This window comes from Gossypium raimondii, chromosome 12 (genome assembly GCF_025698545.1).
Source record: "Gossypium raimondii isolate GPD5lz chromosome 12, ASM2569854v1, whole genome shotgun sequence".
In the NCBI taxonomy this organism is placed as follows: domain Eukaryota; kingdom Viridiplantae; phylum Streptophyta; class Magnoliopsida; order Malvales; family Malvaceae; genus Gossypium; species Gossypium raimondii.
This window is the reverse complement of record NC_068576.1, coordinates 52,861,377-52,874,277: the sequence shown is the minus strand read 5'-3', so window position 1 is coordinate 52,874,277 and position 12,901 is coordinate 52,861,377. Positions and strand designations below refer to the sequence as shown.

General features: G+C 31.4%; 1 protein-coding gene and 1 long non-coding RNA gene across 3 annotated transcripts; one reads left to right on the top strand and one right to left on the bottom strand.

The window, feature by feature from the left end:
- Window positions 1-809: 809 nt before the first annotated feature.
- On the top strand, window positions 810-5,511 carry LOC105765120 (probable trehalose-phosphate phosphatase F). 2 transcript variants are annotated; one of them, XM_012584064.2, is made up of 13 exons: window positions 810-1,036; window positions 2,668-2,764; window positions 2,864-3,407; window positions 3,504-3,644; window positions 3,749-3,820; window positions 3,946-4,071; window positions 4,193-4,252; window positions 4,339-4,440; window positions 4,527-4,604; window positions 4,754-4,823; window positions 4,900-4,970; window positions 5,066-5,158; window positions 5,257-5,511. In XM_012584064.2, the coding sequence occupies exons 3-13, from the start codon at window positions 3,108-3,110 to the stop codon at window positions 5,308-5,310; spliced, it is 1,167 nt and encodes a 388-aa protein (XP_012439518.1). In that variant the 5' UTR covers window positions 810-1,036; window positions 2,668-2,764; window positions 2,864-3,107; the 3' UTR covers window positions 5,311-5,511. The 2 variants fall into 2 exon arrangements, with proteins under 2 accessions (XP_012439518.1, XP_012439519.1); XM_012584065.2 differs by having other exon boundaries at window positions 812-1,036; window positions 4,196-4,252.
- A 2,697-nt stretch (window positions 5,512-8,208) lies between these two features.
- LOC128035333 (uncharacterized) lies at window positions 8,209-9,519 on the bottom strand. The gene is made up of 2 exons (XR_008191727.1): window positions 9,452-9,519; window positions 8,209-8,606 (listed from the first exon to the last, which is right to left on the bottom strand). It is a non-coding gene; the product is annotated as an uncharacterized LOC128035333 (long non-coding RNA).
- Window positions 9,520-12,901: the final 3,382 nt, after the last annotated feature.

The following is a 12,901-nucleotide window of genomic DNA, read 5'->3' as shown; positions in this document are numbered from 1 at the left end:
GTGCACAAATAACAAAAAGATTTAGGTCTCTAGGTGGGAAGTAACTTCCTCATCAGTCCTACATTATGGGAATCTACAGGCTATCAAAATATGGGAAGAAACTAATTTACTTACTTGTTTATTTACCCCACCAAAATGCTAAACAGTAATCATTTAGTTGATGTAAAATATGGAAATGTTGCCAAAAAGGTTCATGACACCACACTCTTATCAAAAACTAATAAAATATTTAACATTGTAGAAAATCTGTCCTCCCTTAATTTTCTTAATTTCTGCTCACATTGACGTCAATTACTTTCCTCCTGCCAATATCTGTTAGACTTCATTTTTTGGCATAATTTTTTAATTCAATCCAACAATAGAAAGGCACTTTGGGCAGCTTAAATGGCGAAGCCACGTGAATTCTCGCACGAGATGTGTGCTTCCATTCATCGCTAAACTGTGACAAAGCGGAAACTGTTTCTTTACTTTTGTTTCTTCCACGTGACACAAAAAATAAAATTAAAATTCCGGAAGTGAGTAAATTAGACACTAATAATCCGATTTTATTATCTTAAAAAGAATAAAACAATTGCGGTCACCGACGACTGCCAGCAATGCAAGAAAGCGACGTCCGTGGACCCAAACTGACACGTGGCCACGTCACCCGATGCTCTTACAGGTGGCATTGCTCTAATACGGTTCATATTTTCTTTTTCTAAAATAAAAACGAAAATTACAGCTTATGTTTCCTTAAAAAAAAAAAACCGACTTATCTTGATTAACACGTTCCCTTCCTCTTCAAACTCTATAAATAGGTAACCATTTTTGCCTCTAAATCCTCCTCCTCCTCTTTTTCTTCCTTCTTTTTTGCTTCTGTTTTCATTTTTTTCCCCCAGATTTTTAAAAAGATTTTCCATCTCCATAAAAACCTCCGTTTCTCTGTTCCATTACGTTATTTGCTTCTTCTTCTTCTTTTTGTTCCGCCTTTGTCGAATCTCGTATGAACTGCATTTTAGAGACCGGTTCTTCGTCTGGGTTTCACCTCGTTAGCCAGGTTCGTTACATTAAACTTTTTTTTTGTCTCTATATTTTTATTTGTTGGGTTCTCATTCTTTGATGCTTTTAAGGATTTAAGATCTCTTATTTCAATTCACATTAAGGTTTTTAACTCGTTTGGGTGAGACATGCATGTCAAATGAAATGAAAACACGCAAACACATAAACATATGATGTATCTATAACCCAGCTATATATTTCCAGCCTTTGGGGATGTTATACATTTGATTCTTCTTCTTCTGTGGGTCTGTTTTTAATCTTTTTCTTTGTTGTTTTTAAAATATATATGTATATATATTTTAATTGTTTTTTAATGGTGTACGGGATCTTTTCCTGTTTCGGTGGCTGTAGTGTATATAAGAGAAGAAAAACGATTTTGATTGTCAATTTCATTTGTTTGTTTATTTGATTTTGTAAAAGTTTCTATTTTGTCGGTTCCTACCTATGAAGAACTAGGTAATAAATTTATTGAAAAATTTAGAAACGTGTCTTAATCTTTTTCTATTCTCATGTTAACATTAAATAGGGAAAATATCAAATTACTGTCGATGATTCAATATTGCTATTATGTTTTCGTTAGGGTCGCCCAGTTTCAAATAAAATTGTTTTTTAAAGATTTGATATTTTTGTTGTTTGAGTACAATTTTATTATTGATTAATTTTCTTTTGTTTTGTCATTGGAATATCATTATATTGACGAAATTCGAATGATTTAACTTTTTTTTAACATTTCAAGAATATTAAAATGAAACCTTCTTTGCTGATAGTAATTATTCCATGAGATTATACCATGAATAGTCTTCCTTTTCTTTTAAAATATGAATGATGTTTTAATATGGTAGCTTTGTATCTTTCACTTTTTTTTCTTATTTCAACTGTAATTATTTTATTTACAATTTTGGGGTGGGTGTTAAATATGATCGTTTTGGTAGTTGCAGTTTCTTGGAAAAAGAGTTAATAGTATTAGTGACTTGTTTCTCTCTTTTATTAGTGTGTGTTTTAATACTATAATACTTTGATGTTGATGTATGGATTTAGATCTGCAGTGTAATCACATGTATGATAATAATCTCATGTATGTTATATTGATGTTTCAAGATCTTTTAGTTTGATACAAATTGGTGAGTCATTTCATTTAGATTTTCAAGTATTACTTGATTGTAGATGAATGTATGATCTGGACAAATTAGAAATGAAAATGAGGTGATACTCCCTACTATGGTGATCAAATAAGTGTATTTACTAAGTTTTTTTCCCCAACTTTTGTGTGTGTGTGTCTATATATATATTCGTCATTTTGAGTTATATTTTTTTAATTTGTAAAATATTGCTGTTGTTTTTGCTTAATATCTGTAGGCTATATGTGAAAATTTTCTGACATCTATTATTTGTTTTGTTTTATATCCTCCTTCAATTCATTTACCTTGTTTTGTTTATATAAATGACTATATGCTTTTCACTGTTTGCTATGTCCTTTTGTTGGAAAAAATATTAGTACTTGTTTGGCATATTGGCAAAACTGAGTTATTATTTTATGTTGTTATTGAATCACTAGTTATACATACGTTTATATATATTTATTTATGTATGGATGGATTATAGCGGTTCTTTCCAATTTTCTACATGCAGATTTTAGCACATTCTGGTCAAATTCGGAAATCATATTACTAGGCAAATAATGTTCTGTTATCTGCCATAAATGTGGTGTAGCTTTGGAGATGAGAAGGTACACACATGTTTTACTTGAGATAAAAGAACTTCAAATCTCAAATTTACAGCTTGCTGATATTTGGTATTTTGAATTTTTGCTTGTGATGTTCACCAGTTTCGAGGAAGCCCGCAATTGATGGACTGCTCACCCAGCAGTAGTGATAAGAAAACATTGAAGAGGTGGTTTTTCATTGACAAGAGGGTCGGATAAAAAGTTCTTTTTAAGGATTGAAACTTCATAACTCTACTTGACAAAGCTGATTCTATCGTAAACAATCTAGTTTAACCTGTTATAAGTGTATTAAAAAGTGATCTGAAGTTATCATCGACGAAAAGGAAAAAAAAGTGGTCTGAATCTTATGGAGTTGAAGTCAAATCATTCATCTCCAGTTCTCACTGATCCTATTCCAGTCAACAATTCAAGACTAGGAATCCACTCGAATCTGCTCTCCTATCAGCAATCAGGTGGATCTTTATCCTCGGGCAAGTATATGACGATTCCTAGAAAGAAACCTGGAAAGCTTGAGGATGTTTGGTCCAATGGTTGGCTAGAGGCGATGAGATCATCATCGCCCCCTCGTAAGAGGTTAATAAAGGACAAGGACTTCACCATTGAGGCTGCTGCTGATGATTTTGATATTGCTTATTGCTCCTGGATGGTATGCCTAGATTTAATTGTTGATACATATAATTTTACTTGTAATATACGTTTCACTAGTTAAACTCTCTTGCTTGTTGTTATGCCGAATATGCAGATTAAATATCCATCTGCACTTAAATCTTTTGATCAAATCTTGAAAAATGCCAAGAACAAAAAGGTTGCAGTTTTCCTAGACTATGATGGTACCCTTTCCCCCATAGTAGATGACCCAGATCGGGCATTTATGTCTGATTCTGTAAGTATGATGGTCCATTTAGATGCATGTTTATGGCGTTGCTTCGGTTGTCTTCATCTTCCTTCGATTAAAATTTAAGAACAAAAATCTTGCCATATTTTCAGATGCGTTCTGCTGTCAGGGATGTTGCAAAGTATTTCCCAACAGCAATTATTAGTGGCAGAAGCCGTGATAAGGTAGATCGTAGGTCATTCACGAATGTTCTTATGTTTTTACTCGCTTCTTTGTCCTTTGTTGCTATCATCCGAACTCGGGTAACAATATGGTCTCATTGCATTTTTGTTTTGTTTCTTAATTTCAGGTTTATGAATTGGTAGGACTAACTGAACTTTATTATGCTGGTAGTCATGGGATGGACATTATGGGCCCTATGAGTCATGCAGAGTCTGGTGACCATCCAAATTGTATTAGATCAACTGACCAACAGGTAAGACTTGTAATACTTTAGACAGCGTCTCGAATTTATTGTCTCCATAATGAGGCTATCAAATAGGTGTTTATATTGTGAACTTCATTCTCAATATCAAGTTAATCATTAGCTTTTGCAGCAGGGCAAGGAGGTAAACCTTTTCCAGCCCGCTAGAGAATTCATCCCTATGATTGACGAGGTGCGTAAATGTTACCTTCAGCTCCTTTTGTTCTAGATCACTCTTTAATAACATCGAGAGGTGAACATGCCTGGCTTGTTTTGCAGGTTTTTAAAACCCTTGTCGAGAATACTAAAGATATTAAAGGTGCAAATGTTGAGAATCACAAGTTTTGTACTTCTGTTCATTACCGTAATGTAGAGGAGAAGGTGAGAGATAAGGTTCCAACATCCAAGTGCAATTTTGTTTCTAGAAAGAAAAACATAGTTCCAACGATTTTGTTTCCTTTTCTCAGAACTGGCCAACCATCGCTCAACGTGTTCATGATATTCTGAAAGACTATCCTCGTTTGAGATTGACTCACGGGCGGAAGGTATCGAAACACGTCCTGTTTTTGTTATTTTGTATGCAATTCAACCCCTTTTATATTCTTTAGAATTCGTTGGCATTATAGTTAACATTATAGGAAAACTCTTACCATTTTACCTCATGCTATATTTACTTATTTTCCTTGTTCTTCAGGTTTTAGAGATTCGTCCTGTGATTGACTGGAATAAAGGGAAAGCAGTCGAATTTCTGCTCGAATCCCTCGGTACTTCACTTCACTCCATGTTTCGATGTCAAGATAATTTTGGTTTCGGTATAATTTAATATGCAAATTGGTGCAGGATTAAGTGATAGAGATGATGTGCTTGCAATCTATATTGGTGATGACAAGACTGATGAGGATGCATTCAAGGCAAGTATATGTAATTCGAATTCCAGGTTTACTGTATGTGCCATTTAGGGAATTTTCCATCAGATTCTAAATACAAGTTTAAAACACTAAATCAGGTTTTTCGGGAAAGAAATCTGGGTTATGGGATATTGGTGTCTTCAGTGCCCAAAGAAAGCAATGCATTTTTCTCTGTCAGGGACCCATCAGAGGTAAAACAAAAGTCATGGTGAAGAAATGTTATTATTTTCATTGCTTTCAAAGCAAAGCTATGCTGTAACATACACAATAACATGGAATTATGGTGCAGGTGAAGAAATTTCTCAAGGCTTTGGTGACATGGAAGAAGTTTGAAAAAGCTTGAAGAAAAGCATACACAGCAAATTTTCATCAAAGAGCACTTAATAATATAATAATTATATGTTTATTTTCCTTTTTCCTTCTCAGTTTCTTTTATTAAGATTCTGCCCTATAAAGAATCCGGTCGTTCAAATGCAATGGCCATATTATTTCAAATCTTTTGTCAGAATTTTGAAATATAATATATACAAATTATTTAAATAAACTATGTTCACCATGATATTGTAAAGCATTTTTCTCTGGTCCATGGGTGTTTTACATTTTCAGATTGCTTTATTTTGTAAGAGTATGATCCACAAGCTTAGCATCTTTTTCCTCCATCATTTTAGTGTACTTTGTCGACCTTCACTCTCTGACACGACAATATTGTAGTCTCTTTACAAGGAGAAAATATGTGATCAATAGTCGCATATCGCTTTTGACTGAATTATAGATAAGTTACTTGGCTTCTAGCAATATCAACTATGAGTATAAAGTAAATTAGATATGCAGCAACTGAACTTAAAGAAAAGCTGCTGATTTGAGCATTTTTGCTATACCAAATAAGATATTATTTCGTTCAATTTGTATTATAGGAATCCATGTCCAAAGTTGCTTATATTCAAGAACACGAATGGGATTTTTAAAATTAAACTATTAAACAACTTTGGAATCAATGAATGTTGAGTAAGTCGTTGAAAAATTACGACTTTGACACAGGCATTTTAAACTCTTACTACTTCAATTAAATTATAAACTTTTACAATTTTACATAAATATTAGAAATGTTGGTATTTATTTATATTTTTATACTATTTCTAATATGCTTAATATTTTATATGTTACCATTATCCCTCTTACCATATGAATATGTAAAGAAATTTAAAAATTAAGCTAACTTGAATAAAAATTAAGAAATCATCCAAATGATAATGATTTGTTTTCATAAAATGCATCTTGATTATTATCTTCAAAATATCATTTGTAACCATAAAATAATACATGCTAAAATTATTGTTGTTTGGGATGATAGGTTTATGGTGTAGGGTTTGGGTTATAGCTATAATGTTATGGCCTTTAAGTTTGTAGAAGTTATTGCTTTAACCTCAACATTAATGGGTATCGAGTTCAATGAATTGTTTGAAATTTATAATTTTCTATTTAGAGTTTAATATTTACTTGATCTAACTTTAACATTTCTAGGTGAAGACTTGTTTTACATGTTAAAGTCAAGCTTCGTTTTTTTTAGACATTTCCCATTACATGCAAAGAAAATAACCTAAATCTTTAACAGTTGGCTCATAAATACACTCAAACCCAACCTTTTCATTGAACCACAGTAATTCAAAACTTTACCTCCTTAATCTTATTAACCCTAAACTCGAAAGTGAAACATCAACTACCAAACTATTTTCCTCCTATTTATTCAAACTCTATAGCAATGGCAAATAAGATTTCTTTAGCTTAGTAATTTTTATTTGCCTCAGTCGAGAATTTTAAATCAATTCCAACTTCAACTAAAAGAAACCTCGGTTTTTTTTTTATTTTGATGTTTTGTGACCATATTCTTTCGCAAGTGTTGAAGCATTTATTGGATAAGGAAAAATCCTCTAAACTAATTGTAAATAGGATTTATTGTAAACCTTAAACCCTATTTAGGGTTAGTGCATATACAAAGTTTGAGTTGAAAACTGACTTTGTAAATTTGAAGACAAATTTTACTTATCAACTTAAAAAAAAGTTATTGTAACACCTCTAACCTGAATCCATCGCCGAAACAGGGTTACGGAGCATTACCGGAGTTTATAAATCAAATAGATAGAAAATACAAACATTTCATAACATATAGCATTCATGTTAAAAACCAATCAAAATCATACATATTGTCCCTTATACGAGCCCTTGAGGCCCAAAATACACATTAGAAACAAATCGAAACTAAACCAGAAACTTAAAGAAAATTTTGGGAACATTTAATATTTTCAACATTGCAGGGGTCACACGACCATCTGATCAGGTCGTGTGACTCACACGGTCAAGACAAACGACCGTGTCTAAGGTCGTGTAATTCACTGACTTGCATTCTTTTAAAAGATACAGGGGACACACAGCCTGTCACCTGGCCGTTGTCACGCACGACTGATACACACGCCCGTGTCTTTGCCCGAGTGAACGAAAATAAGCTATTTTAAAAGCCATTTTTCTCACCCAAGGCATGTACCTTTAGTTAACATTGTGCATATAAACAAGTCATATTATGACATCCAAAACAAGTAAAATCAATCCCTAAACATGTAACCAATATACCCTTAGGCATCTTAAATGACAATTACAAATATGTTTAACCATATAATCCATGTAACCAAGTAATCCACCAACTTTTATGTCTAATCATATTAATACACAACATATAAATCATTTACTAAAACTTACCATTTGGTACCAATTGTACCACTTATTCAATAACATCAAATACATATATACTTACTATAGCAAGGTACCCAATCACACCAAGTTATAGAACATACCTCATTTGCATTTTCAACTACTATTTTACCTTTCATCATTCAACCACAAATCATTCCACACATCAACATTTGAAGGCAAATTATACATATATCAAAATACCAAAACACAAGCCAAATGAGTGGTTAATATCAACAAAACACATATAGGCTAACATTTATCCGAAATAACCTATACATGCCATTATAACCAAAATCAAAACATCCAAAAGTACCGATAGAATCAATGGATAGTGTGATATAGCTCCGACAAGCTTCCAACCCAATCGAGCTTCCGATAATTTAAAAAATAAAGGAAAACAATTACGTAAGCAATAAATGCTTAGTAAGCTCGTATAAACTTTAATTATATTAATTCATTTCAAATATGAAATTTATGCACATCAAGAATAATTCAATATTGATACCGCAATACTCGTGAAGTTATATTCAACAACTCACAAGGCGAATAAATCCACAGCATCACTTATACATATTATTCCTAGCATAGTAGAATTTTAAACAACTTTAACTCTCTGTAACACCCCCTAACCCTAAATCGTCGCCGGAACAGGTTTACGAGGCATTACTGGACATATCAAACAATTTACAATTAATTCTTAAATAAATAACAAACATATTATAAAATGATTATAAATTCATATAAATTTATGCTAATTGGCTTCATATATATACAACTCGTGTTCAATCACCTAGTACATGCCACTTAAACAAAAGAAAGAAATACATCACCAAAATTTTCTTGATGGAGTCGGGATCTTTTTGGATGCTGAACTGGACCTTGAACCCTAATGACCTGCGCACGGAAACAACCGTACGCTGAGTATTTCATACTCAGTAGTATTACTATAATTTAAATTATTTAAGTAAAATAAAAAATAAACATGCCAAATTATATAACAATTAATTCATAAATAAACTAATTTATTCTTAACTTTCATTTCTCAACAATAACAACTCAATTTGGCTATTCATCAATTTAATATCATATAACATTTCATTTGAACATAAATCTCTTCATGAATCTTTGATTCATTCTTTTCATTCACATTTCTCAATTTCAATTCACTTTTCACTTCATGAATAAAGTCGATCATTTTCATTTGATTTTTGTTATTCCATTTTTTGCCCCTATTAACAAGACTCGGACTTTGGCGGATACACGGATCCAACCAAACACACCAGAATGACACCCAGTGCCTCATCGGATAGTTCGAAGCAAAGTTGGCACATAGTGTCTCATCGGCCAAGCCGAAGTAAGTTGGTACCTAGTACCTCATCGAATCTATCCGAAGAAATATAGTGACACCCAGTGTCTCACCAACTCGAGGTCGAAGTATCCCTAAACTCTTCCAATCCTATGGCATGCCAACTATATCCGACTCAGCTCGACTAGTTAATAGGGTATTCAAATCATTTTTCTATTTCAAATTCACTTTCGATTCAATCACAATTCAATTCAATTTCACTTTCCACTTTTTAATCAATATACAGTTCAGATGATTTCACTTCGATTCAATTCATTTCATTCACTTTTATTCAATGCAATATTTTAATACTCACCTCAATTTCACTTACCAAGTATTTTAGTTGAAATTTAACAATTGAAAATAAATAAATTCAAATTATAGTAATACAAACCGTAAATCTCCCGTTTTTGTCCTCGATAGCTTTCTCCTTTCCTTTTGATGCCAATGCCTCGGGTTCTTTGTTAGGTACGAAAATAATAATAATTTACACTATTAATTACAGCACTAATTATGATAAATAATTGAATTTCAATTCAATTTCTTCTTTATTCTCAATTTGATCCTAACTAAGTTCACTTACTTTCCTAATTCAATTCACACTCTATTTCTATTCAAATTTCATCCAAACTCAAATTTAACTATTAAAATTTCAGCATGTTTTCCTAATTTCGAATTTCTCTCAATTTAGTCCCTAAAACATAAAACTTATAGTTTGTTTTACAATTTAATCCCTTTATCAATTCTAACTTAAAATTCATTCAATTAAATCCCTAATTCAACAATTTATTCAACATGAACCATGCTTAAAAACCTATAAACTTCCAAAACCTCAACTTATTTTCAACAAAACTTTGTTTTAAAGCTTCTAAATCATCAAAACTAAATAAAAAGGGCTTAATTGACTTACCAATCAAAGCTTTAAACCTTTAGTTTTTCCTTTTCTTTTCTTTCTTTCTTTTTCCTTATCCTGTTTCGAATGGTCTCTGTTTCTTCTTTCTATCTTTTGTTCTTTATTTCTTTTATAATTCATTTACTTTATTTTATTTGTTAGCTTAATTTATTTTATTATTTTATTATTCTATTAAATATTTAATCATATATTCACATTTGTACACCATCAATACCGTACAATTGTCACTACTTAATTTGTCTATCAAATAAAAATCTCATAATATAATTATTTAATTAATAATTATCTTTTCTAAATTTTCAAGTAAATAAATAAATATAATACACTTGTATTTTATTATTATTATTATTATTTTTACCATACACTTGGCAAAATCATAATTTATTATTGACCAAAATCTTATACTAATAATTTAATTATTAAATATCTTTTAATTTAATAATAATAAATAATAAAATATCTTATGCTTAATTAATAAGCAATTTAAATCTATAAACTACAATTGTATACATATTTTAATTTCACATTTATTATTTTATCACCATACAATTGTCTTCTTCTTTTTTCTTTTCTCATTTATTTCTTAATATAATATTTATAATATAATTAATTTAATAATATACTTTATAATTAATTTATATATTTTTAAATTAAATCATTATAAAATCTAAGACGCCTCAATTAGGATAAATGGCATAATTGCTATTTTGGTCCTTTATATTTTCTTTTAATCTATAATTTAACTTTTACCCCTTATTCAATTTAGTCCTTTCTACTAACTACTCTTAATTTAGCTAAATCCACCTATCTAAAACCTAATTAAACACACAACTAGTCTCGTAAATATTTCTAATAATTATTTTTGAACTCAATTTACTAAGACGGAGGCCCGATAATGTACTTTTTCGATGCCCGTGAATTTTTGGTCATTACACTTTCAAATTTCTTTATTTTTATTTGCATTTCTTTACTTTCCACGCTCATTCCATATGCATAACACACAAGTCATAAGCATATCATTCAACCATAACCACAAGCTAGTGTATTTAAACATAGCCTTTTTCGAATTAATCACATGATAAGTCATTTCATAAGAAATTGTTTAACTTAAACCTTACCACTCTTTCATGAGCACTATCATATTTTCATTTGAGTACTTACGCTTCCAATGCATCATATAAATAAACATCTTACCATTCAACCAATAGCTTGGCACTTGCCTAAGCATCAAACAACAACACTTATTAGTGTACTTGAATATATTTCATATAAATTCAACATTGATAAACTTATTTTCTCAACATGTCACACTTGAGTTTATTACTCATCTCAACTAACATAATTTTCATGTATAAACATATCAAAAATATTCACATATGTACATGTCATGATACATATCATTCTCTTTCCGTTTCTTCATATACATATATCATCCCTTTCAATATATCAATATATCATATACTATTATTTCCATGTATTTAATGTATACACCAATATTAATTCGTATCGAACTCATTTCATATCGTAACAGAACATTGTCCGTTGAACCATTAGAATATCGTTGGATATACGAGTAGTACACACGAAGTGTACAATTCTGTAATCCATCAATTCATGTACTTGTATGCTTATACAAGCATGTAAATGGGAAGCTCTTCCGAGCCATATAAGTTACCTATTATCATTAATTAAATTAATTTAAGTAAGTGATGATATTAAATGCTTATTGATTAAATGCTGAAGTTACCTATTTTATGTAATTAAATTGGTTAATTTATTAGAATGCACCACTAATTTTTCCATGTTTATATTGAATTTTATACATGGGTGCAATTTGGGCTAAATAGAAAAAAAGGAAACAATTGGACTAGATTGAAGGAAGAAGCAAAAGAAGGGGGGTCGAAATGGAATTTCGAAAAGATGTAATTGGCTGAAATTTTCTGATTGACTTCGTAAGAGATTATGTAGAGATTTATTTTGATCATGGGGATATTTTTCCTTGATTTTATGCACTTTCTATGTATAGTGGCTTTTAATTAGGAAAATTTACTCAAGCCACTAGTATAAATAGGTGGTATTATGTTCAATTCATAATCAAGCTTTCATCTTCTGAAATATAATCTCTCATTCCTTCTTGCAAATTTATTTGTTGTCATTGGTTTTTTTTATTTGTTAATTTCCAGCTTTGGAAACATTGCACTAGTAGCCAAACCCCTGCGTCACCAACCTACACCCACCACTTACGTTTTCTTTTTCGAATCCCCTTTTCATTTCAAATATATCAAACCCCAACATGCCCCAAACTTTAGTCAACTAAACCACTTTCAGCTTTAGGACGGTGTTAACCCCGTCAAAGACCCGTGAGTTACGAACCTGAGCAATTTAACTCCTAATTTTCAGTATTTATTATTTCTTCGGATTAAGAGTATGACTTCATCAACTCACAAAGTCAAATCAACACTAAGTCAAAAAGGACGTCGTTTGAGTCAGTGTGGTTAGACGTACAGTTGGAATTCCGAAAGGATCGATTGTCTAATCGATTTTCTGTGAACACATTGGTGTGCCAAGTGGGGATTGTTGTTTGGTTCTGTCAAGAGAAGTAGTAACCGAATTTAAATGTCCCATGCGGTTGAGGGCATTGGTTCGAGCTAGGCACTTCTAGAACGCAAAGCTGCCGGAGTTCTAAATCACGAACGTTTCGTAGGTTGTTCGACCAGCAAGGGTTAGTTATAGGACGTTCCATAACTAATTTACACAAGGAAGAGTTGGTGTCCGAGGCGTCCTTGGTAGCTATAACTAGCTTATTGGAAAAGAGAAGGTCATCTAATTTCGAGGATCGGTTCAAAGACGGAAAAACCCGTGCCTGAAGCTGAGCTAAATTTAATTAATTTTTCTTCAAATTTACTTAACTGTTTTTCTTATTTAATTGTC